This window comes from Penicillium macrosclerotiorum, assembly GCF_028827735.1.
Source record: "Penicillium macrosclerotiorum strain IBT 26536 chromosome Unknown utg000003l_segment0_segment0, whole genome shotgun sequence".
NCBI classification, from domain to species: domain Eukaryota; kingdom Fungi; phylum Ascomycota; class Eurotiomycetes; order Eurotiales; family Aspergillaceae; genus Penicillium; species Penicillium macrosclerotiorum.
Genome location: NW_026643083.1, coordinates 4,789,949 through 4,816,514, shown reverse-complemented (window position 1 = coordinate 4,816,514; position 26,566 = coordinate 4,789,949). Strand labels below are relative to the sequence as shown.

The following is a 26,566-nucleotide window of genomic DNA, read 5'->3' as shown; positions in this document are numbered from 1 at the left end:
TCACAAAAAGATTTGATGTCAACGACCGTCCGCAGTTCTTCCACCATTGCGGCTCTGTTCTCCATCCGCATTCCGCGACGCGAGATCTGCAAGCCGAGTCAGAATAGAGATGAATCTCTTTGAGACTCCCCAGGCTGTGAGATTACCCAGAATTTCGCAGCCAACCCGCAAAATCCGCTCTGGTCCCTCTGGTGCACATATGTCCCCAACGCCAGTTACGTTTCCTCGCATCGAGTGGCCCTCGCGAACGAAAAGTTGGACCAACTCATCATCACAAGGCCGATCAAGATGAATAAAACTCGGCTCCTGTAATGATTCTGTCCGTGACGCTTGTGTATGTGGACTCGACTCATCCGGCGTATTCGCGTGGCATGATCCATATGCCCACAGGGATAACACAGCGAGGAAAGCAGCCATCGGCTCGTGAAAAGAGTTTGTGGAGTATCGCCGGACATGCCAGAGGGTGACGCCGGCATGTATCATGGATAATCGAGCTTTGTATTGATCATGTCGAATCCAGCGCCAGATATACTGCCATTCGATTGCTTGATGGCGTTTATGCCAACGAAGCTTCTCTGTTGCAAGAGATGTGGCCATAGATCGAATTTCCCGAAAAGGCGCAAGTAGGATAAGGCGCGAGGCATGCAAATGGAGGACCGTGGGGTGTTCCAGCCCAGCAGCCTTCGCGATGGTACTATTAGCCGTCCAGTGAAGAATGTCAAGGCAATCACAAGCGCTGTTGCGCCATTTAGAGTAAGATGGAATCCCTGGGAGCCATACAGACCCTGTTGGTATTGCGGTCTCACGAGATTGTTTCTTGGCTGTTGGATTCCAAAATGAAAGAGGTCGGCGAAAATAGTCACCTACTTCCCACATTCTATGGTAGAGAGCATGTATTAGAAGGATATGGCTGAATTCTCCGATTCCGGAGACTAATCTCTTCTCGATATATAAAATATGCACGGCGTCGTAAAGAGACTCGTTCGCTATAAAAGTCAGAAAGGGCTTTAAAAATAATGAGAAGAGGGGGTTGGCTACTGCTCGAGCTTTCCCATAATTGTTTCCAATCTCCTGCGGTGCTTGATTGCCAAAGTTTCTCATGGGCGGGTAATGCCGCTTGCCCATCGTCCAGCGTCAAAAGGGGTCTGTCATCAAAGTAGTACGCAAGCGTACAATCCAACAACTATTTTAGGTCAGCAAAGTGTCGGATCAATCTGTGGATACAGAAAATCTTACCCAGATACAGTAGCCAGTTCGCTTCCGAACCTCTCCTTGTATCCATTTCTTCCACATGGCCTCACTTGAGCTCCTGTTTGATTCCATTCGAGATAATCTAGTAGACGCTAATAAATTCTCTTGATTCATGAAGATGACCAACTCTTTAAAACTGCTTAGAGCAGAGAGCTTGTCTCTTTCGTTGCCATTATGAAGAAGTCCAATACAGTTGAGTAGAATGACTTGTATCAATTCTAGGGAGGCTTGACCCGGACGATGACTCTCTTTCTATTGGTCCATCAGTGTGAGTAAAAGGAAATGTCAACGAAGGAAGAAATAGTATGAGGTACCTCGACATGTATGGCCCGCCGTAAGAATTCGTGAAAGGCGGTAGTAGACTGATCTAATTCACGAATACTTGAGCTATGACACCCCAACGCCACAATTGCTAAAGTTAAAAGCCAATGGCATTTATTGGCATCGAAAGTAGGTAAATGGAGGATCGGATACACGGCCTGGAACGAGTCGAAAAAAAAAGCGATGTATTTGCTGCACTCCTCTGCCGAGGGAAAATACTCCGACTCAAAGCTTTCGAAAAAGGGATTTTCGCTGCGGCAAAGAAGAATAAAATTACAGTAAAGCTCGTTGTAGCGGTTTGATTCTATCGGCCGAACGGACTGAAGCAAGTCTTCTGGAGGAAGATTTTCGACACTGGGTTCCTGCGAGCCGGAGAATCCAAATCGGCGTATAATATTTTCATGAAGATTCTGCCCACTACCAGCAGGATTGTCCGTCGAGGCGACTGACCACAAGTTCTGTTTTTTTCGATATTTTGGAAGCCGGGCGCCGCCTCCATCAACATAATAGTCTGCTGAGCGTTTTGAGGAATCGATTGAATCAGAATGGGGCGATGACTCGCTGCCAACATGAGAATAGCGTCGTGGGCTCTCCATATCTGTTCCCAGGGAAAGGGGACCTGAAGGAGTATGAGAAGCTTTTTCAGGAATTGAAGAGCTGACTTGGTCTGTGTTTATCACTGGAGGTTGCCACGGCAGTCGAGCCGCATATGTTTCCGAGATTGCAGGCTGCGAAAACTGGGTGGGAACCTCTGACGGTGGCTGGTCGCCTGGAGTGGCAGAGAAGAACTCATTGGGGAGCCAGTTGATCGTTGACAACACTGATGGGTCAAAAAAGGAGGGATCAAACTCGAGTGTCATCTCGGAATTTCCTGTCATGTCAATATCCATATCAACGCCTGGATCAGCAATACCAGGTGGAATTTGCCTCATTGCAGGTTCCAGATTGGAGCTCGACTGGACTGATAGCATGTTTTGATTTGGTATTTCAACATATGGCTGACGATAGTCCCCGTCGGTGTACATTCCCGGCGGCAATCGTGGTATATTCGACGCCGAATTGGGCGGCATGTACAATTGAGAGTGGGAAGGCCCTACAAGAGATGCTCTTCCATCCGAGGAAGTGCTATCGGGAAGAAAGGTCTCCGTGGAGTTTGAAAAGACGTTGACCTCAGATGTCTTTGGCGACGGTTGTGAATCATCTCCGCCAGGGATTGAGAACTGACCCATCTGCGTCTGCTCGCATTGAGTCCCGTTCGGTGGAGATGACGGCGCTTCTGGGCTCGGTGGTTCTAGTTCTTGTGGTTCCAGGTTGGACCGTTCGCGCGCAGCTCCATTTCGAAACCTGGCTTTCGATCGTCTCTCGGTCGGGTATTGGCACTCGAGGGAGCGCGTGTCACACCGTCCACACGGGATGCCGCCACTGCATCGCACTCTCGCGGTTGCGCAGCTAAAGCAGGCGCGGAAAGTCTTGACTGTGATGCGATGCGTGCGATCTTTGCCACCTTCGCTTCCTGGGGTATGATGGCTCAGCTCATGGCGATGAAGCGTATCCCTGTTGTCCTCTCACACAAGTCAGCGATTGGTCTTTGTGTCCACCAAGTCTTTGGAGCGGATGCTGCGACGTACGTTCGAGAGAAATGGCGGCCACATTGCGCGCACTCGAATGGTTTTTCTTTGGTATGACTGCGAAGATGGCGCTTGAGATGCTCCGGGCGGCGAAAGGTACTGCTACAGACGGAGCATTGGACCTGACCCGTGGAGGCCTGTTCCACCCGGTCTCCACCGGCGGGAGTTCCAGCTTGTCCGCGATCAGCGTTCATGGCGGGATCTGCTGTTGTTGGAATCGCGGGCTCGCCTGCGCCTGCATTGTCAGTCTCCGAGAGCATGGCGCCTCCAGGGGATGGTGCATCAGGACCAGCGGCATTTCCGACACAACTAGTAGTTCATGGGTCAAGAATGAGGGGAAGCCGGGGGTCGCTATAAATTGTTCCACGCGGAGACGATGGGGCCGTGCCGCGATTGGCCTCTCCGATTTAAACGGGCCCGGGGCTCGGTTAATTGTGGACGGGCCTGGTCCTTCTCGGCGAGTCTGGGGAAAACAGTGATTTCCTACTCCGTACAGCGTACATCAGTCCTACGACCGAAGTCAGCTGTTAAAATAAGGGCCTGATCTTTTCTGGAAGATACTGCGGTCATGGGTTTATCAGGACTGCGGCTCGGGTTCAGCTTTTGATTCCAGCTGATTCCTCGCCACGGTGGCCTGTGGGCTGATCTTTGATCCGAGGTGGAGGGAGATGGAATGGTGGGCTATCGTGTTAGGGGCATATGGTCATGTCATATCATGCAGGGTATACGAACATGTATGTAGCTGCATGTCAGTATTCCCGACATTCTAGCTCGATGCACGGTACAAACTATCATGGAACTCCCCCTGTCTTTAGATCTAGTACTCGAGAATATGAATTATGATAGTTTAGTGAACCATACAGATGGAGTATATCACAATAATATCCATACATCCAAGTATGGCTCTGGTCTAAACTTTGGCCATGATGTTTTCCCTGCCTATGTATGTTTATCATCATTTAAGTCACAGCTAATGGATTGCTGGTGATCTAAGTAATATTCTGTCCATAAAGCATCTTGTGAAGTGGATAGGCCATGTACTTAGACCGCCCCTTAATACTGGATATGAGTTATTTTTTTTTTATAAGTTGCATAAAATCAACCACCCTAATAGCACCAATTGACGACGTCAGCCTTCCAGATTCTCATGAATCATCCTTGTTCTTATTATTTTGATTTTCTCAGGTGGCCTGTACGCCTTCCAAGATTCTTAGGGTGAAGCGTGACGCGGGCGGTGATCCACGCGCGTCCGGCCGCGGAAGAAATCAACTGGTCTCTCCAATCCATCAACTTGAAGGTCCCTCCCCTCCCCCCAGCTTAGCTCAGCGCTCCTCGCTGCAGTGCAACCACGAGAGTTTGACCTTGTCTGCTTCCTATTACCCGTGGAGCCCTAACGTTACTGCGGAGATCGATTCCATGAACGGCGAGATCGCCGCCGCGAACCAGCGGTTGGCTTCCCCGGGCCTCCGAGATGACTCCGCACGACTCGGCGCCGCCTTCGCCTTCCAACATTCCAAATCGCCCTCCAATGTGACACCCCAACCCTCGGTAGCAGCCCGAGCCGCAGTTGCTAGCACCGTAAACCGGCATGCGGAGCTTCGCCGTCAGGAAATGGAATCCGAATTTGGCCCTGAAGTGGGCTCCGTGAAAGATAAAATTGGCCTGTTTGCCGGGGCTAACCTGGCGCCTCCGGGGTCGGTATCGAGAGGACGCACCCCGCCGCCATCCCTTCCATCTGCGCCAGAACAGATTGCAGCACGGCTCGCCGCATCACGGTCTCCGGCAAGGAAGCAAGAGGCCACGGCGGCGGCCGCCGCCGCTAGGATAAGTGCTGCTCGTAGCGCAAGCAGAATGCAGCCACCCCGTGCAGAGGAACATCGAGAGATGCGCTCACCAATTCCGATCCGTCCAAGATATACCAGGCCAGAGAGTGCTTTGGAAACAATGCTTCAGGATGATCGTCTAAGCTCCAAACCAGTGCCTACCCCCGAACCGATACGTGTACGGCCCCCTGCTCCCCCATCCAGAGCCATCAGCGTTCGCAGCGCTCGAGACGTCCCTTCGAGCCCACAACCGCCACTACCACCCAGATCTGCCACCTTTCATGATACGGATCTGAGTCCCCATCCCTCCATTAGCTCTGCCTTATCTCCAAGAAGAGCTCCCGATGAGCCGAAGCCAACACTGCCTCCGCGATCTACGCCTTCTCAAGCTTCCGTACGGAAGCCTGTCCTCACCGGCACCCCGTTACTACGCCCATCTACCCCGAGCATAGCGTCGGTATCGGGACAATCGCATAACAGCAGCTCAACCACGGTGAACGAGTCGGGAGGGATGAGCGAGGAAGCACTTTCCAATGCCATTGTCGCGTCCTCCCTCGCATCGGCACGGGCATCCCCCATTGCGAAAGCGCCCCCACCCCCTCCAACTCGGCGACGAGCCCGATCGCGGTCAATCCTTCAGCTCGCGCATTCGCCGAAGAGCGATCTCTCCCGAACACCGAGCCCACCGAAGGGAATGCCACATACTCTCCGCGGCATGCCGAAAGCCGATGATGCCGATGCCAACCGGCGGCATAAAATGCATCTGCTCCATAAACACCCCCACAAGCATCATGAGGGAGATCGTAAACGGTGGCGTCAGGAAGTGACTGAAAAGGAGCGCAGGCGATACGAGGGCGTCTGGGCCTCTAACCGGGGATTGTTCATCGACCCGGGTCGTGCTCGGCGTGAACTCGCTCCCAATGGAACTGAGCGATGGCCGCCACCCTCTGAGATGGTGCTGAACCTCGTGGTGCGGGAGATCTGGTCCCGCAGCCGACTGCCGCCCGTCCTGCTGGAACAGGTATGGGATCTGGTGGATCAGCAGCAGATTGGACTTTTGACAAAGGAAGAATTTGTCGTTGGAATGTGGCTGATCGACCAGCAGCTGAAAGGCCATAAGCTGCCGACCAAAGTCCCCGAGAGCGTTTGGGACAGCGTTCGATACGTCACCGGCATTAAGCTTTCCTCCACCGGCGCGAAGAATTAGTTCGGGGACACAGGGAGAGGACGATCTGGAATTTGGAATTCGTACATACTACGACGTCCCTAGAGTATATAGTTCGTATCCTTTGTGGTCACCCCGCAGGTGTTCGCGAGGGCGACTCCGCTTCTGATGCGCGCAGGTTCGCTGGTGGGGCTCTCGCGATGAATTTGATTTTATGGTTATCTTTTGGGTAATTATCGTTATCGTGGATGGTGATCTTTGGTGATAGCGCTACTTCCCGCTTGTACTTTTTGCTTGGCTGTCGAGGGACCTGGATGCTTCGAGATACCCGAGCGATACGCGTCTGTCTCGTCTAAAGTTTATACACCTCGTTCCATCTCTGTTGATCTTCATCCTTGGAAGCATGTTCCACGTCAGTAGATGCATATTAACAAACCCGGCCGTCCCCCCTTTACCCCCTCCCGGGCTCCACTTCCACGCCAATTGACTATCCTTTCGCTGGCCCGAACAAACAATGACCAGACACAATAAGAATTCAGGCTATTCGGGCCCTCTGGGCCCTGGAACCCGCCTCGATCCTTCGTCACGGTGGGCAGGTAGACCGATCGGAGCGGGCCACAGTATCCTGGGCCACGTGACCTCAAGGCACGCTCGCTTTCCCCGAGAATCAACGCCTCGATCAACGCATCGGAGCGTGGAGTAGAACATGCCAGCCTGACCTCATAAATTCCTCGATAATGCCATGTTGGCCGTGTCTGCGTCAAATTCCTGGCGCCAGGCACGAGGTGAAGCCCCGTCGTGACAAATCGCGGGCATCCGCCCCGTCAAGCAAATCCCGAATCTCCACGGCTCGGGATTTGGATCGAGAGCGATCGAGCAATCAGCACGCCGCTTCTATATCAGAGCACTTCTTCACTCTCGCCCAGAACCATCTCTGCGTCATCCAGGGCTAATCCGAACAACCGCGACTCTAATTTTGATCGACGCGACCAAGTTGATTCACCTACAAACGCGCCAGCCTGACTCGCGAAAGGTTCAATTCTCTCTCGATAAAGCCCGACCAAGAGGGCCAGGCGGGGGACTGCGGAGTATCGCCCCATGCCATCCCGGCAGTGTGATTCGCCATGGTCGACGTTTTTCACAACGAGGCCGGGCTTGCCTCGACGGCGCCTCGGCCGGTTCGCAAGAAATTCGCCAAACCACCTGTCAAAGTAGCTTGTTTGCCTTGGTGCGTCTTTGCCCCCTCCCTTTGGCCCCGACCGAACCGTGAAGGGTTTCATGTGCTGACCCGCGTCTTCAAGTCGCGCCTCGAGAACACGATGCGGCGGCCAAGAGCCTTGTGCCAACGTATGTCTAGTCTTTTGCTCTCACGGCGTTACGGTTCACTGCCAACGCCTCTAGCGCAGCTCCTCTGGGATAATTGTGCCATTGATTTGTTACCGGAACCATCTGTGGACCTCCGGTTGCTAGCACAGATCCCGCTGCATATCCATGAGGCTAACTAGCTACTACCCTAGTGTGTCGCCAAAGGCCGAAAATGCTCGTATCTCCCCAGCAAACGAGGGGGCCCCCGCAAAAAGAAGCAAAAGGCCTCCCCATCGCCGGATGAAGAGCCGCGTCTTGATGCTGATTCTCACTATTCGGTGGATCCCTCCCCGGAGTTTGACGAGGGTATGTTTCGCTCCACAGAGATAGTTCATTATTTCCGGTATCACTCACAATGTCGCAGCTCCGGGGATGTTCAGCCAAATCGATGTTCTATCTCTGCCAGGCGCCGGATTACGACATCTGGACTTCCCCCAAGTAGCATCTGTATTCCAAGGCTACTTTCCGGGCGATGAGAATTCATCTCAGATCCATATGGAATTGATGCCGTCACCATTGACCGCCACGTCCTGCTTTGTGAGAACTTACGGCAGTGAACCGGAGATGTAAACCATATCCTTCTCTCCCTAACGTCACATTCCTTTTCTCTAATCCCTGCCCTTAGTTTGAATGCCTACTATGACTTCATCCATGCTTATTTTCCTATTCTTCCACCTCGGGCCTCACCCCCATGTCAGGACCAACCATTACACTATCCAGTGTCTAGTTCCAATCCGCCATCAGAGCCTCTCATGATTTATCGGCCTCGCTCGCCGCTGAGCCTTGCAATCTCAGCAATCCTCGCGCTAATTCCGCACCCAAATGACCCTGAGCCATCCTCTCCAGCATCGGTTCTTCAGCGCCGAAAGTACGCCCATACGTTTGCTCAACTCGCCAATTCGATCATTGAGGCGGAATGTGACCTTGAGTTATCATCAACAGATCCTGGTCAGGCTCTGTCAAGTACGCGGCCCTCCGTCAACCGCGAGAGATTCCATTCGAGGACCCCGGAGGACCTCGAGACTCTTCTTGCTCTTTTAATCTTATCTGTTTACGAATATTCGCAACGTGGGAACTTACTGAAAATGAGATACCGCGCCAGCCAAGCATTAGCACTTGCTTTGGACAAGTCGCTTCACGCATACATGAACGAAGATGAATCATCTGAAGCCCGTCGTAGAGCCTGGTGGATGACGGTACGATTTTTTGGACTCTTCCATTATCAAGCTCATATCTAACCTTTTTTTTTCTAGTATTACTGTGTCATTCAAGGTTCTATTGTGAGCACAACAGTATGTGCATATCTCATCTTCACATTATTCTAGGACAGCAGCTGACCAAATACCAGCCACCCACGATTGTCATCAATGACCCTCAATTCACGACTCCATATCCACGGTTCAGTGCAGACGCAGAGGTTGGCCTTCATTTTTCTTTCCCAGCATATGTACTGCCAATTCAGCCTGCTAAAATTTCTATCAGGGCTGGTCAATCCTGATACAAGCGCAACAAGTCTTGGTGTCAGCCACGCAGTTCATCGTCGACCTGAACAAATCCCTCTCATCCCAGTCAGGGATGCATTATATGTTTGAGCGGATGCAACAACTCGACTCTTGGACTAATTCGGTGCTCGCTCAGACCGAGCTTCTTCCTATAAGCTCGCAGGAGCCTGGCTTTGGTGACTATGATGAAACTATCACAGCTCAAAGTATACGATCCATATGCCGAATCAAGCTGTCCAGGTATGTCTCATATGCTCAATTCTTCGGCTTTAGGCTCTGAATCTAATAGTCTTCCAGTGCACAAATCAAAATTCACCGCTTTCGAGCGTTTTCCGATATCCCCATCTTCATCAAGAGGCACTGCGACCTGACAGCCGCGAATCATAGCGACCAACCCACAGACATCAGCAATAAACCAACTATCTCAGGTATAGCGATTAGCAGTGCTTCCTGTTCCTGCAGTAATCTGGACCAATTTCAGCGTGCTTCATCTTCGGAATACATGACACCACCCGACTCCTCTACTTCATCCGACATCCACCCCTACATCCCTAAGTACCCACAATACCCCTTCGCCTCCGGATTCCCATACAGCCCACAGCATTCGGCGAAAATTTGTCTCCGCGCTGCGCTTGTCATATCTAGCATGTTTGAAGGCCTCCCTTATCCACAGCCATTGTCTGAGAACGACCAACGAAGACCAGGCCGGATCTTGCCCCGTACAATGCCGTCATTCGCGTGCTGTCTGATGCAGAGCAGCTACGCAATGTTTATGCTCTTCTACAAAACCCGTGTAGCGAAGCAGTACTCACCAGAGTCAGAGAACGGTCTCGCGACCGACGCGACCGACCGACTTGTGGAAGAGTTGCGACAGGGGTTGGAGCGCATAATCGGGGCTGTGTCGAACTATTCACTTGCATTCGAGGCGTTGGATGGGATGAGAGGTGCGTTTTCTAAAAGACTTGACTTTGCGGGCCCTTGTCTTTCTGTATTGCCCAAGTTGCTAACAATCTCGCAGATGAAATCCAAGGTGCATATTCAACGGCGTTCCCTATTGCATCGGATTAGCTAGCTGAAACACGATTTTCATTATCTACTGCCTGCATTTTCTGCGAAAAAAAAGCCTACTTTCCCCTCTCCTCTACACACACCGAGACGTTCCTCACATACACGTTTAATTTCTTCTCTTCTATCCTCATGATTATACATGTATCTATCAATCCCGGAACCTGATAATAAACTTACCATATACACGAACGGTAAATACTTTTACTTACGCCAAAATATTACATTTTGATATTCAAGCACAGTGTATCAGAGAAAAAAACGTCTGACAAAAAAAACCAATACTTCAGAGGTAAAGGGGAACTTTGTATATATTTCCTCTAATCTGTCGCTAATTTGCAAACGCTAAAGCAAGATGTTATGGATATCTTATCGCACAAATTGACACTAAGGGCTAAAGCTTTGACCTGATGCCCTCGAGTCGAAATTTGACGTCCTTCAAAACCTTGCTCGACGGCTTCCAGTCATCGAATTGACGAAGTAGTTCCATCGTCTCTTCATGTAGTTCTCTGCGCACGTATTCTTCCTCGAGGAGACCACGCATAGCGAAGGGAAGGATGTATGGATTCGGAGAGACCGCCGGGCTAGAACGTTTGGTGTTCAAGCTGGCGTCTGGAACATTGGATGTTTCCAGAGTGAACTGAATGGCCATGCTGAAACAAAACATGTTAGTCTTGCTTTCTAGGTAGAAAGAATGGTCTCACAAGGTGCCACGAACTAATATACAGCTTCGTCATCGTACAGGCGAGAATGTCCATCGCCAGTGTAAAGACTACCGGCCAATGGACTGCTGAGCTCACGAATGAGACCGTGGTCGGAAATTCCAAGATTTCGAAGCTTGAGCGCGAAGCCAACAAGATGTGAAAGGCTATCGAAGTACATTAGTATCGGAAACAATGAATCAAAGACCCACGTAGCACTTACAAGCTCGGCGCATGTACCCTGCCATCTACAAACACGGAGCGGTAGATGTAAGGATGAGCTATTGGCGAAAATAGCGATGACTGATTATGAACATCAGCGAAGTATTCGATTTCCCAGCGGGAGTCTGACCTTACCTCTAGAGACACCAATTGGTCGTCAATACTTCCAACATACGAAATTCGCACGCCGAAATCAAGGGCGCATCTCAACGCAGCCTCGTAGTCCTTCGATACTTTGCTGAAGGGCAATTCAAACTCGAACAGCTCTCCAGCAGATCCGCTTATCCATCGTGATCGGTAGGCAGAGAAGGGACCCATATTCACGCCAGCCATTGCACAGATCCCCACACGGGATGCATTAACACATCCGAATGCAATTAATTTTGCAACTAGCATGATTGAGACGGGGACTCCTTGACTGTGGCATGCAACCATGATAAAATCAGCCTTGCGGATTTCTTCCATCCAATTCAATAGTAACTTCCAAAGCAAATCTACACGCTCTGCGATGCGACCTTCGCCCTCGAGCGCGATCTTTTCAATCTCACACGTGTAACCGTGGTCGGCGGTATACTTTCGAATGGCCTCAGATGCCATATTGGAGAATCGTATCGACGTGCCTGTAGGCTGCCCGAGAACGCTGCGAATCAGCGGGGCAGGGAAATACCCATGAACGCCGATGGCCAAAGCACGTCTTATGCGAGGCGGTTCTTTGACACGAGAGACATGATTATGCTCGGGACCTTTGCTGTAATGCAGCAATCGACCGAGACTCTGTAAAATAGAAGGAGACTCCTCTAAATGGTATGTCTCTTCAAACCGAGGAAGTACTTGGTTGGGCAAAATTCTCTGCAACTGCTTTGATGCGTTGACATCAGTTGAACGAGACTCAGCGGGTGGTATGGATGTTGCCTCAACCGTGGATACGGCTCCGTCTTTAGCACGGTCATCCTTTGATGGTTTCACTTTAATATTTCCTTTTTTCGTAATGGTCACATCTGCCTTTGGATCAGGCTCTAGTGATGTTGGCGGCAAGGATGTATTTGGAGAGATAGAAGCTTCTACTACTTTCGCCTCCTGTGGTTTGTCTTGAGTGGTGCTTTTGGAAGTATCTTTGGACCAGAACGACCAGCCCGAGGATTTTGTGGCCCCAATAGAAGTTTGCGACAAATCAGCCTCTTCTTCGACTCCTTCAGAGGGATCTTTGGGTGTCATATCCACAGCTTTACCTGTAGATGCATTTGTTTCCGAAGAGAGGGGCTCAGAGGCATCTGCTGCTTTGCTCTCTTCTCCCTGCTTGGTCGACGAAGCCGAACCGTACCACATCTGCAGCCACGAGCGTTTCTGAGCGGTAGATGTTATTTCTATCGTATCGGTTGCTTGTCTTTGTATCTGATCTTGGCCTTGATCTTGCAATTCTTGTGGACTTGTATCATTCGCGATTGATTGAGGATCGTCTTGCACCACAGGCTGGTTGGGCCCAACCGGGGATAAAGGAGCTGTTTCTGCCAGCTCAGGTCTAGTTATGTTGCCCTTTTCTGAGTGCCCAGGTCTATACATCCATGAAAACCATCCACCAGCCTGCTCAGCTGTAGCCACGGGTAGACTAGTCGCTTCCGCTCCAGTTGTTTCGGAAATCGATCCTTGACATTCAGTCGGTTTTTCTAGAGCTTTTGAAGTCCCTTCCCCTGGCTCTTCTTTATTTTTGGATTGAGTTTCTGTACCTGCAGGGGTGTCGATGGCATCCAAAGCTGTTGTAGAAGCTGAGCCATCCGACGCAATATTGACCCGGGTTGTAGTCACGTCAGCAGGAAGTGACCGTGTCGATGCGCCAGCTTTCTTGGTCAGTTGAAAGGACGGGTTTCGGGTCTGTTTCGGGGTGTCGAAAAGGGAGGATGAGGAATCGAGGGCGCTGGACGCTATGTTTTGGGCGACCGATATGCTCTCACGGGCAACCTCGGTAACTGGGGCCGCTTTAGAAGCTCTCGAGATCGCTGACCAAGATCCAGGATACCAACTCTAGAAGAGTTGCAAAGTAACCGATTATTAGCTCAGGTTGTTTAAGCAGGCCTCATTAACGCAGTATTTGTTATTTGACTTACAGCACGGCTTTGTGTTTGAGAGTCTGAGTGGTCTCGGGCAGCATTGCCCGGAGATGCGGGGGATGGCGAGTCCGCGCCAGAGGGACTGGGCTTAACTCTCTTGCGAGATCCCTTGACCGTCATGGAAGCGACAGTGCTATCATGAGGGAGACACCATATGCTCAAGAAGCAAAAACGACTCTGAAGGAAGCCTTGGAGAGCTTACAAGCGCCACTAACCGGGGGTCTTATCACGCACGTCACATGTTGGCCTGGCCGCTGCCCGGACTGTGTAGTTTATCGCCTTGAAAATCAGGCCACAAATGTGGCCGGGCCCAAGGCGGTGAGCGATAAGTTCGACTTTTTTTTTCTCCGGAACCGCTGGCATCAAAAGTATACAGCTTCTGTTGGCTTTTCTTCTTTGATTTCAGGGCAGGAAAGGTCTGACGAGACCGCCCATTTTTCAAGATGGCGATCCAGAAAAAGGTTTGGGTTTTCTCTATATAACCTCCTGGGCGCTGTACTGACTGCTTCAAGCACGGAAAAGGTCGTTTGGATAAATGGTATCGACTTGCGAAGGAGAAGGGCTACCGAGCCCGTGCTGCGTTCAAGTTGATTCAGTTGAACAAAAAGTACGGTTTCTTGGAGAAGAGCAAAGTTTTACTTGATCTTTGTGCTGCACCCGGTGTACGTATCCTCCTTGTGGTTTTCTTCATCTCAGAGCGTATTACTGACTATCTGAAAAGTCATGGTGTCAAGTGGCTGCGGAATGCATGCCCGCGCAGAGTATCATTGTCGGTGTCGATTTGGCTCCGATCAAGCCAATTCCTCGAGTCATCTCCTTCCAGAGCGACATTACCACCGAAAAGTGTCGCGCGACGATTCGTTCCCACCTGAAACACTGGAAAGCAGACACTGTGCTTCACGACGGTGCGCCTAACGTCGGTACTGCATGGATTCAGGATGCCTTCTCTCAGGCTGAACTGGTTTTGCAATCTTTGAAGCTGGCCACGGAGTTCTTGTGCGAGGGCGGAAATTTTGTCACCAAGGTTTTCCGTTCCAAGGATTACAATCCCTTGCTGTGGGTGTTCAAGCAGCTTTTCACATCCGTCGAAGCGACCAAGCCTCCCTCGTCGCGTAATGTGTCTGCCGAAATTTTCGTCGTCTGCCGTGGTTATAAGGCGCCGAAGCGCATCGACCCCAAGTTCCTGGACCCCAAGCACGTCTTCGCTGAGCTTTCTGCTGCCACCCCGAATTATGAAGCCAAGGTCTTCAACCCTGAGAAGAAGAAGCGCAAGAGAGAGGGTTATGAAGAGGGAGATTACACCCAATTCAAGGAAATCCCGGTCACCGAATTCATCAACACAACGGACCCTATTGCAATCCTGGGTGGATACAACAAACTCAGCTTCCAACAGCCACCAGGTGGAGATCTTGCTATGTCCACCCTAGAACGCCTCGAGGACACCACGGACGAAATTAGGACCTGCTGCGAGGATTTGAAGATTCTCGGAAAGAAGGAATTCCGTAACCTACTGAAGTGGCGCCTTAAGGTCCGGGAGGAGTTTGGACTTGTCGTGAAGAAGAAGCAGCAGAAGGATGATGAGGCGGAAGAAGTCGCTGAAATCGCCCCGATGGATGAAGAGCTCGCCATTCAAGAGGAACTCATGAAAATGAGGGAGAAGGAAACTACACGCGGAAAGAAAGAGCGACGCAAAGAAAACGAAAAGAAACGCAAGGAAATTGTCCGCATGCAAATGCACATGACCACACCCATGGATATTGGCATGGAACAAATCGGACCTGGAGGCGAGGATACCACTTTCTCTTTGAAGAAGGTGGATAGGCACGGTGCCAGAGATGCCGTTGTTAATGCCCGCGATATTCCTGTCGATAGCGACACTGAGGACGAATCTGACTCGGAAGACGAGGGCAGCGACGACGATGGCGATCGTCTCGAGGGTGAACTTGACTCAATGTACGAGCAGTACCAAGAGCGCATGGAGGATAGGGACTCTAAATTACGCGCGAAGAAGGCTCGGAAAGGCTACGAGACCGAAGAGTGGGAGGGCTTCTCCGAGGACAACAAGAGTGATGATGAGGAGGAGGATGAGGATGAGGCCCCCCAAAATGCCTCTGCAAACAATATCCCTCAGTCTGGCGCTCTGTCGAACAACGCTTCCCTTTTCTTTGATCAGGATATCTTCCAAGGTTTAGGGGAAGATGAGGAGGAGGAGGAAGACGAGGAGGAAGACGAGGAGGAAGACGAGGAGGAAGACGAGGAGGAAGACGAGGAGGAAGACGAGGAAGACGAGGAAGAAGACGAAGAGGAAGACAGTGAGACCGAGGAAGAGGATATTCCGGCCCCCACACCTAAGCAGAAGACGAAGAAAGAGAAGAAGAAGAAGGAGTCGGAATGGGTCGACTCGGATGAGGAATATGAAGAGCGAGAGGATCCCCGCAAGGCCAATGGCCAACTCGGTAAGTCTAATCTCGTTGAGGGAGCCACGCGTTGCCTTTTTTTTTCTGACGCCCGAGATCTAGATATCGATATTATTACTGCTGAAGCGATGGCCCTTGCACAGGCGATGGCTTCGGGCGAGAAGAAGTCCTCCGATGTTGTTGATGATGGTTTCAACCGCTACTCATTCCGTGACCTGGACGGTCTTCCCGAGTGGTTCCTTGATGACGAGGGCCCACACAGCAAGCTCCAGAGACCAATCACCAAAGCCGCGGCCGCTGCAATCAAAGAGAAAATGCGTGCCATCAACGCCCGTCCCATCAAGAAGGTGATGGAGGCAAAGGGTCGTAAGAAGTTCAAGGCAGCTCAGAAGCTGGAGAAACTGCGGAAGAAGTCGGCCTTGCTAGCAGATGACGAAGCGCTCAGTGAGCGTGACAAGGCCCAGGCTATATCGAAGCTAATGGGCAAGGCCACCAAAAAGAAGCCCAAGCAACAAGTCAAGCTAGTTGTTGCCAGAGGTGCTAACCGTGGTATTTCTGGGCGACCTCGCGGAGTGAAGGGCAGGTACAAGATCGTGGATTCACGTATGAAGAAGGATATTCGGGCACAAAAGAGACTGGCCAAGAAGAAGGCGTAATTATCGATTTGTTCATAGTGTATAGACAAAATATGGATGATACCCGCACGGGGCAGTGTACACAATAGTTTTCCTAGTACCCCTACAACGAAAGACATAGAAAGCCCAGGTTTGATTGTCGTTCAGCAGGTCGACATTTTATAGTTCGTACTGCGTACTGTTTCGAGGCGGGAAGATCTTGGCGGTATACGCAGTAGATGGGGACAGGATGCCCCGAGCCAAGTTATGAGTAAAAGATGTTCTCAATAAAACAATATCGATCATATACAAATTACGCAAATTATGAATTATATCATAGCATAATGTGCTCCGTACAGAATACCGGACTCCCTTCTCGGGTGAAACCGATACACTGTAACCCGAAGTCACTGAGGTTTGCGGGCTAACAGAACCGCCGCCGCGGCGGTGGTTTCCCCGAGTGGCGCTTATCGATTACTTCTCTTCTCTTCTTCAACTCTCCGTCGTTCGGCCGGGTGGGCGTTTGTATACTGCCTTAGACCCCTCATGTTCTTCTGCATAAATTAGTCATTCTCTGCATTTTTTTATTCTGATTCATACTCCTACATTTTTATTAGCACCGTCCCCCGACCCCTCCCGATGGGCTTTTTCGACCACCTCCAAAAAGGAGGGGCCTTCTCGCTGCAACCGCAGAAAGCGCAGATTCGCAAAGTCGTTCAGACGCGACCAGCAGCACCTGCAAAGTCTGCGACCCAGACCCCGGAATCCCGATCGCCTCGAGTTCAGTCCTCGTCGGAACGGAGTCGCAAGACGCACGCCCTCAAAGCACGATCGGTCTCGAGTGACGCAGATGTTCGCCCCTCCAAACGACTCACCACGCCGAGTCGTCCACGCAAACGCCCAACTCCCGAAACGCGTTTATCCAGTGATGACGACGCTAGTGACACGGATACCTCTTTCGAGGTGCGAAAGCGCGCGCGGACGAGCGCGAGTGCGGAGCCTGACCCAGAGCGACGCATTCGCTCCGTGAAGGCATTTTCGGAGGAGGCTTCGCGGCCTTTCAAGATGGTACATGCAGTCGATATCACGTCGGGTCAGAAGGCTGGAAAGTTCAAGCCAGCATTTGGTGCCGAGGGCAAGCGTAGAGAGATTCTTCTACAGTATCCTAGTGCTTGCCACAGAGAACGGTATGTATCTCCTCGGATCCGGAAGTCCAGATTGAAGAGACGAACTAATTGTTTATTCGGGCAGATTTGACTCTATGGTACCAAAAGACAACGACGACTTCCGGCCCATAGACGATATCATCCAGGTCATCGAGACCGTCTCCGACAACTACATTCCCACCGAAGATGCCGATGAATTCACGAACGAGACCACTGGAATCAAGCGAAGATTGCGCCGAGCCTTAGCGGTAACATCTGAGACACAATTTCGTGAAGCTATCGAGGATTATAATAAGGCGATCGATAAATTACGCAGCAGCGGCAGCCTTGCCAGACATTTAGATGAGACACAACGAATGGGCCTTCCTTGGGTCGAGCGCATTCTCACTCAAACTTATGCGCGCACAGTGTCTCCTCGGGTTGAGTCTCTCCGGCAATATGAAAACGGCACAGATAACGTATACGGTGAACTACTTCCGCGGTTCATCAGCAATATTTTTAAGGAGACAAAGTTGAAGTCTGGCCAAGTCTTCGTCGACCTTGGCTCTGGAGTAGGAAACGTTGTTCTTCAGGCGGCCCTTGAGGTTGGTTGCGAGAGTTGGGGCTGTGAGATGATGGCCAACGCCTGCGATTTAGCAGAGCTGCAGCAGGCTGAGTTCAAGGCACGGTGCCGGCTCTGGGGCATCGCACCGGGCAAGACACATCTTGTTCGAGGCGACTTTCTCGAACAAGAGAGTATCATCAACGTTTTGAAGAGGGCCGATGTTGTCCTGATTAATAACCAGGCATTCACCCCCCAACTCAACAATGAGTTGATCAACCATTTTCTCGACATGAAGGAAGGATGCCAGATTGTTTCGCTTAAATCTTTTGTTCCCGCCGGCCATAAGATTCAATCTCGCAATCTCAATTCTCCTATCAATCTTCTCAAAGTCCAGCAGAAGAACTACTGGTCCAACAGTGTCAGTTGGACCGACGTTGGTGGCACTTATTTCATTGCCACCAAGGACAGTTCCCGACTGAAAGCCTTCTTTGACGATGGTCTATAAATACGTGGCCGTCACCCTTGACAGTTTTGAATATTTTGGAACTTTGTATAAATCGCATTTTGATTTCGTCTTGTACATTACTTGTTCCCCTACATATCGTTTGACTTATTGTATGATACCATTTCTAAACTGTACAAAATCTGTCTTGTTCCATCGTGTCTGTATAGAGTAACTTTGCTGCTCGTGTGGTTAATAGCCATGCGTCTACTTAGTATGATCTTGAAAGAGAAGAGGAAAAAAGGAAGAGTCAAAAAGGGCGCCGGGGGTAATTATGTGCAATGATGCTGGTTTCTGATCCCAATTGTGGTAAGTTTAGGAGAATCTCGAGGCGTCATTCATGGCGTCGGCTTCCTGGCCCATTCTCGTCATCCAACGGTCCACAAGCTCTTGGTTCTCACGTTGGAGTTTGTTCGATTTCTGTTCGGCCATATTGAGCTGGAGGTTCAAGGTGGCCATCTCATCTTGGAAATCCTGTGCGGAGTCAGTATTCTCTAGAAGACTGCTGTGTCATCCAGTTTGATCATTGCCCTGGGTGATTACATACCTCCAGCAGCTTTGCCTTTCCCCTCAGCTCTTCATCTCGGTCTTTCAATCGCAGTTGCAAGTGTGTTCTTTCACTTGCCAAGGCATCGAGTCGCCGGGCATCTTGGCTGGTCTTTTTGCGCAGCTTTTCAGCTTCTGTGTTAATCCGATTCAACTGATCTTGCAATTCCGAACGAGACTTTTGTGCTTCAGATAAGTCTGTACGTGTTGTTTTCAAAAGGTCTGTCAACGAGAGACCCGCTTCAGAGGGTGGTTGCCTTTTGGACGGCGCTGTAGACGGAGAGGAAACGCTGCGTTGAGCTTCATTAAGACCGCCCAACGGTCTTGTTGCTTCTGTGCGATTTTCAGATGTGTCTACAGGAGTTGTCGGCTGGGCAGTGCGATCCGCCAGTCGAGCATCTAAAGATTATTCGGCAATACGTCAGTAACACAACACAGCTTCACCGGAATATCTTGGAACCAGGAGGAACGAACAGGCATCGTAGAGAGCGAGGTTGGCCTTCTCCCTTTGATCGCGAACTCTCAGCGCGGCCAGATACTCCTCTCTCCAGTGGGCCATCGGCCTTGAGCGATCGATCAGGGACTGAGGAATGTGTCGGATGCAATGATGTCGGGCGGAGCTAATCTGTTTGTTATCAGCAGATCGGCCTGCCCACCGCCCCCCTCGACCGCCCGGCCTTCATGCATCATCGGATCCCGCTGCAACCCAACTCCAACTCTCCAACCACGCTCCTGACTACCTTCCCCCGCACCACAACACATCGGAACTGCAAATCTAGCTCTATTCTCTATCTGTGACCTACCTCTGGTAGTATACCGCCGCTTTTCCTGTTGTCCCTGAACACACCGCTGCCATGGCGTCTCGGAAGAAGGTCCTCCTCAAGGTACGATCTCCGCAGTAGCTCCGTTCGGTTCCCAAAGATCATGAACCGGGGCCATCAGCTAACAAGTGACCCTTCAACTCAGGTTATCATTCTCGGTGACAGCGGCGTTGGCAAAACAAGCTTGATGAATCAATATGTGTGTCATTCCCTGCTCCTTCAAGCTGGGTGTCGATGCCGAGCCGCCCTCCGCTATTCCCATTCCAGTGCCGCTAATATATTGTCGTTCGGTATCGCTAGGTCAACAAGAAATTCAGTGGAAGTTATAAAGCGACCATCGGCGCCGACTTCCTGACCAAGGAAGTTCTAGTGGATGACCGACTGGTGACGATGCAGGTAAAGCTCTCTTGGAGAATATGAAAACCCATGCCTCTTAGGTTGACAACTAACCTTTCACGCTTAGATCTGGGACACTGCGGGTCAGGAGCGATTTCAATCATTGGGCGTTGCCTTCTACCGAGGAGCTGATTGCTGTGTCTTGGTCTACGACGTGAACAACTCCAAGAGTTTCGAGGCTCTTGACAGCTGGCGGGATGAATTTTTGATTCAGGCGAGCCCGCGTGATCCTGAGAGCTTTCCTTTTGTGAGTATTCCTTTCCGATCCGGATTTTGAGCTGAGCAATGTGACGCGGGTTGTCCTGATAGCAAAGGAGATCCCAAAGACTAACATGCCCGGAACAGGTGGTCATTGGTAACAAGATCGATGTGGAAGAAAACAAGCGGATGATCTCTTCGAAACGAGCAATGACATTCTGTCAGTCCAAGGGCAATATTCCTTACTTCGAGACCAGTGCTAAGGAGGCAGTCAATGTCGAGCAAGCATTCGAAGGTAAGGCTCTGGAGGCCCTATTGAATGTATACCGTCTACGTCCTTCCAGCTAACCAGCTTTCTTTGTAGTGATTGCCCGGAGTGCGCTCGCACAGGAGGAAGCGGAGGAGTTTAGTGGCGAATTCAGTGACCCGATCAACATCCATCTGGACAATGAGCGTGATGGCTGTGCCTGTTGATACCCCTATCCCTATACTTCTTCCATGACGTTTTAAGCGACTGTTCCCTTGTCTCTTTTTCTCTTTCCTTTTGTCTTTTTCATTATCCTATTGCTGGTGGTTTTGATTTTGCCTTTCTAAGGATCCTGTAGAGAGAAGGTCCTGGGTTTTTCTCTGTTCCTTTGTGAGTTATGTAGATGTTTCTCGGTTTCACCAGGTTTGGAACGCGGCTGCAAATAATTAGGTGCCTGACTAGTGTTGTTTCATGTCTTCTTACTCTGCTGATATCCCGGGCAAGTTGGAGCTGCCGCAACAATACCTACTGTTCCAATGATAAATATATCTTTCTCCCGATCCCCGCAAGTTTGCCCAGCAGCATTTCAAGCCATGATATTCTGCGAAAGATGTATTGGGAATAGGCCCAATGTACCACAAGGATAATTTCAAACAACGAGAAAGGGATCGGGCAAGGCAACAATGTACATGGCCGGAGTAGACCAACGAGTCCGCATGATTACAAGGGTCACCCGGCTTCCGCGATAGGAGCCCTGAATGTGCTTATCGCCGATCCTCGTCCGCACAATGCTTGGCATCTTCTCCTACACACTCTCCCTGCTGGGCAGGATTCCCACCACTTCTCGGAGGGGTTCCGCTGCCGGTAATCTTCTCTCCTTCTGATCCCACCTCAGATGCCTGGGAGTCGTATTTATTGAGCAAGTTCCGGGCAACTCCAGGACGACTGTCTCCAGATCTCCACTCGCCCTCCAGCCTCACTTGACCCTCGATTCCCTCCAAGCACTGGCCAAGACTCATGACAATGACGCTAGTGACTGATATGCCTGGCTCAAGCGTCGCCGGTCTCGCGCGACGGACACTCGGAATCGCTCTCCTGCTGGTAGTGGTGTTGTTGTGGACAGCGTCAAATTTCCTAGGAAGCGTACGTGCACAGGTTTCCGTTGGGCCTAGACCGGGCTCATCCATTCTAAGACCATGAAATCTGACTCCTGAACTCATCAACAGACTATCTTTGCCGACAAAACATACCCCAAGCCCTTTTTTGTGACATATATCAACACTTCCATCTTTATCTTGCCACTCTTCACAATCTTGGCCGGCCGAACATGGAGTCTGTGGCGTGCTCGGAAACTGTCCCAGATCACCTCTTTCCGGAGTCTGTTGCGGCATTTGGATTATGAATATCAGAAAAGTGAGGAGCAGGGGATCCTACGATCTGGGTTGCTCGATGATGAGTCCCGTGATCATGGAATTGAAAACTCGCAGTATGCACGGTCCCAGATGGATGAAAGAAAATCAAAGCTAGGGCTGCGGGCGACGGCTAAACTGAGCTTTGAATTTTGCCTTTTATGGGTATGAATGAGTTGATCCCAGTATTGAAAGTGTAAGGCTAATGTGTCATAGTTCATTGTATGTTTTGACTCGCCATATCTACCAAACGGGAGAGATGAAGTAACTTGGGTGATCTGATCTGACGTTTGACTTGAACAGGCAAATTACTTCGCGATGGCCTGTCTCCAGTTTACGACAGTGGGAAGCACAACGATTCTGACTTCTACAAGTGGTAGGGCATCACATACCTGACACCGGGATGGAAAGTGTGGAGTAAGACTCATACTGATTTGATTAGGTGTCTGGACTCTCATTTTTGGTGCTCTACTTGGCGTTGAGAGATTTACAGCTCGTAAATTTCTTGGCGTCGTCGCCTCTCTTATCGGCATCATTCTCATTTCGAGAGTCGATCTCTCGAAGCCAGATGCAGGGGCAGATGCCGCGGCCGCAGGTAACGGTGAAGGATCATTCCCGCACAAGACCTCTCGTGAAATTGCCCTGGGCGACGCCATGGCGGCATTCAGCGCTATCATGTATGGCGTATACACGATCGTCATGAAGAAGCAGGTCGGCGATGAGTCGCGGGTGAACATGCAGCTGTTCTTCGGCCTCGTTGGACTCTTCAATCTCGTGCTACTATGGCCAGGCTTTTTTATTCTGCATTGGACCGGGGTTGAGTTGTTCGAGCTGCCAAATACGAACCGAGTGTGGACGATCGTTTTGGTACGTCTGCCTTGAACATATCTCCATAAGATCAATACTGATTACCTACATATAGGTGAACGCCATCTCCTCGTTTATTTCCGACATTGCCTGGGCTTACGCCATGCTCCTCACCACTCCGCTTGTCGTAACTGTTGGTCTCAGTCTGACCATCCCTCTTTCTTTGGTCGGCCAGATCTTCCTACAATCACAGTACGCTTCACCGCTGTACTGGTTTGGAGCAGCAATTGTGTTCTTTTCATTCCTCGTTGTTAATCACGAGAGCAAAACCCAAGAGGGTCCTGCAGCGCCCGGTATTACGGACAGGCCATCTTCTGGCGAGTACGAAAGTATCCCTCGAGACGAAGTGCGGTAGATCAGCCGCCAGATATGATTATTTCGGCATTTTATTTCCCTTTCTTTATGCATCTTTAGCTTCTATTCTCGGCCATCGCTTGCATCATAAATTTATTTTGATGCCCTTGTAGAGCATTTGCTGCTACTACTGCCGCTCTGCACTTTCAAGTTTTTTTTTTTTTGAATAGAAATCCAAGAGCCCGTCAGAGCTTGACAAAAGGGCTGTGCTTTTGTACAACGTTTATGTGGTTGCTTTCTCCCAATCGCTCTTTGCTCAATGAAAAGCTGTGTACTTCCGGAGGGATAGTTTTCCCTTTCCGTTTTGTTTTTCTCCTCTGCTCAGCTTCGACCTTGAACAACTCGTTTTCGATTGTAGCAGTCAGTCTCTTCAAAATAGCCAGCTCAAATATTCAATTGAAAAGTCACATCAATTAAAGAATTACAATTAATCCGTCCAGTAAATGAAAAAGAGCTTTCACAAAGGAGATTGGGCACAAGTCATGGATAGGAGGGCTTCCTCGCCTAATATGAACAGAAGAGTGGAAGTAAAGATAATATTAAACGCCTGTCTGTTGCTCAAAGAGTTCAAGCTCCTTCGTTAGCAACGGAAAGTCGTCATTGATAGACGACTTGGTATCAACACAAACATAAAACCGGGGTATATACTGAAGAAAGAAAAAGATAGCTGAAGAGGTGTGTGTGGTATAATAGGAGATCACGCTGGAAACGTGTCGTAGAATGGCCAAATGAGATGGGAGAGAGGAGGATTGCCAGTCAGGTAATGGTGCAGGTTTAACGAAAGATGAGAGAGGGAGAGGCTTGAAAATTATGCCGCTGTCGGGGCCGTTTCGAGCTTTTTGCGTGCGACAATGATGCTCTTCAAAGAGCCCAGCCAGCGCGCCAACGACTCTTCGTCCGGGGCACAGAGCCGATAGGTCTTTTCCTCGGCGATAATCTGGAGGCAAAGAGTTTTGGATCGAGACATTGGATCGACCTCCGCTGCGTCAATGACCTGAGACATGGAGATAATCTTGATGGCCGAGTACTCCTGGTCATCCTTATAGAATGCCAGACTCTTAGGCCGAAGCACAACCCAGAGGCGTTTCCACTGGCGCACAGTGCCTTTGATGCGAAGGCCCTGCAGGTAGCCCTGGCACACGACGCGTTCAGGGTCTCGCAGGATTCCTAGCTCCGACTGACGACTGATATCGCGGGGCAAAGCGGTGGGTCTGTCCTCGGGAGCAGAAAGAGAGAGCGTGTGAATCGACGGCATGGACCGAAGTCCGCTGCTTCGCGTGGGAGGGGGCCCATCCGAAAGTTCGGAGTAGGAGGTGATATCGTTGCCCGAGTAATCCTGGGTGCAAGGGGGTTTCCGGATCCGCGCGGCCGGGGACAGTGTGCGACCGAATTCGGGGGAGCTGGCGCGAGCAGCAGGGCCGTCGAAGTCGGAGTGGTCGGTAGTGTCCTCGATCAGTTGTTTCTGGATCTTGGGGGGTTCGTGCCTCCTGGCCAAGGCGAGGAAGGCCTGCTCGGCCTCGTCGCCAGGGACTTCGGCGCGGATGCGGCCGATCCAGTCGTCGGCGTCGCGCTCCGACGGCGCCTCGAAGCGGTAGTTCTTGGATGGAGTAAAGATGCCGAAGACATGCTGGCGACTGGAGCGCGGGGACTTGACCGGGGCGACCGCGGTCACTTCGGAGAGGGTGATGGAGACTCGGAGGCGGGTGGTTTCTTCATCCTTGTACACAGAGAGGAGATTCGGTCGAAGGACCAAATAGGCGGGTTTCCAAGAGGCGCGGAAGACATGTTTATGCTTGACTCGTCGGAAGACGCGACCGGTCTTGAGCACCCGATCAAATTCAAAACTGCCGTTCTCATTGACGGGCGAAAAAGTATCCAAGTTGACCTGGCCGTTGCGGGAGGGTGGCGGGCGGAGATGAGCGAGGGGAGCAGGGACCGGGATCGAGGGGGTTGGCGGATGGTGGTTGTTGCTCTGCCCCTCAGCAACGGAGGGACGAGCGAGTACTTGATTCATGATGACGGCGACAGATTATGCATCGAGTGGGAATCGATTTTTTTGGGATGGTGCTTTGGGATGTTTGGGGATGTTTGGGAGGGGAGCGAAGTTCTTGGGCAGTCGGAATAGGGGAGCCCCCCGCGGTGGCGCGGCCTCCATGCAATGCGATGACCGTTTACCCTTGATTGGTGGCTACCAGAGCTTGTGATTGATAAAGGGAAGAGAAAGGAGAGAGAGAAGGACAGGAGTAGAGGAGGAGAGAAGAAGGGAGAGCGGAAAGAAGAAAATGAAGGGCTTTGACCCTCGAGGCTGTTAGTGTGACGAGATCACATTATGCGGGCATGACGATGATGACTGATCTCTCAACATGGACGTTTCCCTGCTGTACTTCGAACTTTAAGTATATGCTTATTCTTTATCCATTACGTTCGGTGTGAAGACAAGTAAAACATCCCCTTCATACATCGTGCATCGAAGCACACTGGGGGTTTCCATACTTTCATCTGGGAATTTAACAATCATGTCATTCAGGAAAATACATCATACTGTGAATACTCGCTTTCGAAGAGACAGAATAGATCATTTATGAAATATATTCCATGGGAGTACTGCCGGAATGCATAATCCCCTCAAGCTATTGAGATTGAGATCGGTTGTGACACCCTATGACTATTGTGTTCTCTGAAGTACTCCGTGATGTATGGAGCCGTATAGACTCTTGGGTCGGATTATGCAAGTTATGGAAGCAGTCTGCACAGATGAGAAGCGGCCGTTATGATGATACCGATGATCATGATCAATTCATATATGGAGTCCCTGAAGCGATCCTCATGAAGCATTCGACCATACGACACGTTTTCTGGAAGGGAGAGGGATACCCCTTCCTCCCCCTTTCGAGTAATGCTTCACACGAACAGGAGCCTCTGTGCAGCGAGTGGGAAGTCTGCAGGGTCCGTGCCAGCAGTCCAGACCCGCCGGTGCCTCCTTTCAGGCCACATAATCCGATCCCCAGTGGAGCCGTGAAATTGGCAGGGCCCTGACCCCCTTTGGACTCCTGTGGACTCCTGGGCTCTATTGCCATGCCCCCTATAATTCCGGCCGTTGCTTCGTTATGAGATCGAAAGGTCGTGGAGCCAGCGAGGAGGGGAACACCTCCAACCTCCATGCCCCTCGAACGATCTATCTATGCTTCCTACTGATAGGGGGGATCTTCTCTCCATTGCCTTCCCCATTAACAGAGAGACACGGATGGGGGTGCCGGGTTGAACGGGCCCTAGGCTCTTGGCCTTGGACCCTCGATCGCCATGCGCTAGTGCCAGAATTGTGTCTGAGACTGTCTGT

General features: G+C 50.9%; 11 protein-coding genes across 11 annotated transcripts; 6 read left to right on the top strand and 5 right to left on the bottom strand.

Moving 5' to 3' along the window:
• Window positions 1-18: 18 nt before the first annotated feature.
• Window positions 19-876, bottom strand: N7462_004643 (uncharacterized protein; the record flags this gene model as incomplete). Its single annotated transcript, XM_057076369.1, has 1 exon — window positions 19-876. One exon carries the CDS (start codon window positions 874-876, stop codon window positions 19-21), a length of 858 nt encoding a protein of 285 aa, XP_056935874.1.
• Window positions 877-1,514: 638 nt separating this feature from the next.
• On the bottom strand, window positions 1,515-3,460 carry N7462_004642 (Zn(II)2Cys6 transcription factor domain-containing protein; the record flags this gene model as incomplete). The annotated part of the gene is made up of 2 exons (XM_057076368.1): window positions 1,515-3,126; window positions 3,201-3,460. The coding sequence occupies 2 exons, from the start codon at window positions 3,458-3,460 to the stop codon at window positions 1,515-1,517; spliced, it is 1,872 nt and encodes a 623-aa protein (XP_056935873.1).
• Window positions 3,461-4,616: 1,156 nt separating this feature from the next.
• On the top strand, window positions 4,617-6,230 carry irs4 (the record flags this gene model as incomplete). The annotated part of the gene is made up of 1 exon (XM_057076367.1): window positions 4,617-6,230. One exon carries the CDS (start codon window positions 4,617-4,619, stop codon window positions 6,228-6,230), a length of 1,614 nt encoding a protein of 537 aa, XP_056935872.1.
• Window positions 6,231-7,312: 1,082 nt separating this feature from the next.
• N7462_004640 (uncharacterized protein) lies at window positions 7,313-10,123 on the top strand (the record flags this gene model as incomplete). The annotated part of the gene is made up of 10 exons (XM_057076366.1): window positions 7,313-7,416; window positions 7,490-7,535; window positions 7,706-7,859; window positions 7,918-8,119; window positions 8,179-8,749; window positions 8,807-8,845; window positions 8,902-8,970; window positions 9,036-9,295; window positions 9,353-9,999; window positions 10,074-10,123. 10 exons carry the CDS (start codon window positions 7,313-7,315, stop codon window positions 10,121-10,123), a joined length of 2,142 nt encoding a protein of 713 aa, XP_056935871.1.
• A 391-nt stretch (window positions 10,124-10,514) lies between these two features.
• N7462_004639 (uncharacterized protein) lies at window positions 10,515-13,268 on the bottom strand (the record flags this gene model as incomplete). The annotated part of the gene is made up of 5 exons (XM_057076365.1): window positions 10,515-10,773; window positions 10,839-10,988; window positions 11,045-11,124; window positions 11,179-13,062; window positions 13,146-13,268. The coding sequence occupies 5 exons, from the start codon at window positions 13,266-13,268 to the stop codon at window positions 10,515-10,517; spliced, it is 2,496 nt and encodes an 831-aa protein (XP_056935870.1).
• Window positions 13,269-13,591: 323 nt separating this feature from the next.
• On the top strand, window positions 13,592-16,221 carry spb1 (rRNA methyltransferase spb1; the record flags this gene model as incomplete). Its single annotated transcript, XM_057076364.1, has 4 exons — window positions 13,592-13,609; window positions 13,661-13,810; window positions 13,870-15,604; window positions 15,668-16,221. The coding sequence occupies 4 exons, from the start codon at window positions 13,592-13,594 to the stop codon at window positions 16,219-16,221; spliced, it is 2,457 nt and encodes an 818-aa protein (XP_056935869.1).
• A 597-nt stretch (window positions 16,222-16,818) lies between these two features.
• dot1 (histone methyltransferase DOT1) lies at window positions 16,819-18,394 on the top strand (the record flags this gene model as incomplete). The annotated part of the gene is made up of 2 exons (XM_057076363.1): window positions 16,819-17,366; window positions 17,431-18,394. The coding sequence occupies 2 exons, from the start codon at window positions 16,819-16,821 to the stop codon at window positions 18,392-18,394; spliced, it is 1,512 nt and encodes a 503-aa protein (XP_056935868.1).
• Window positions 18,395-18,706: 312 nt separating this feature from the next.
• On the bottom strand, window positions 18,707-19,496 carry N7462_004636 (ATG16 family protein; the record flags this gene model as incomplete). The annotated part of the gene is made up of 3 exons (XM_057076362.1): window positions 18,707-18,865; window positions 18,939-19,336; window positions 19,412-19,496. The coding sequence occupies 3 exons, from the start codon at window positions 19,494-19,496 to the stop codon at window positions 18,707-18,709; spliced, it is 642 nt and encodes a 213-aa protein (XP_056935867.1).
• Window positions 19,497-19,791: 295 nt separating this feature from the next.
• On the top strand, window positions 19,792-20,826 carry rab7 (Rab family GTPase YPT7; the record flags this gene model as incomplete). The annotated part of the gene is made up of 6 exons (XM_057076361.1): window positions 19,792-19,821; window positions 19,904-19,957; window positions 20,059-20,154; window positions 20,222-20,401; window positions 20,500-20,647; window positions 20,717-20,826. The coding sequence occupies 6 exons, from the start codon at window positions 19,792-19,794 to the stop codon at window positions 20,824-20,826; spliced, it is 618 nt and encodes a 205-aa protein (XP_056935866.1).
• Window positions 20,827-21,387: 561 nt separating this feature from the next.
• N7462_004634 (DMT family transporter) lies at window positions 21,388-23,230 on the top strand (the record flags this gene model as incomplete). Its single annotated transcript, XM_057076360.1, has 7 exons — window positions 21,388-21,463; window positions 21,633-21,742; window positions 21,826-22,173; window positions 22,225-22,230; window positions 22,312-22,384; window positions 22,451-22,875; window positions 22,931-23,230. 7 exons carry the CDS (start codon window positions 21,388-21,390, stop codon window positions 23,228-23,230), a joined length of 1,338 nt encoding a protein of 445 aa, XP_056935865.1.
• An 807-nt stretch (window positions 23,231-24,037) lies between these two features.
• Window positions 24,038-25,243, bottom strand: N7462_004633 (PH domain-containing protein; the record flags this gene model as incomplete). The annotated part of the gene is made up of 1 exon (XM_057076359.1): window positions 24,038-25,243. The coding sequence occupies one exon, from the start codon at window positions 25,241-25,243 to the stop codon at window positions 24,038-24,040; it is 1,206 nt and encodes a 401-aa protein (XP_056935864.1).
• Window positions 25,244-26,566: the final 1,323 nt, after the last annotated feature.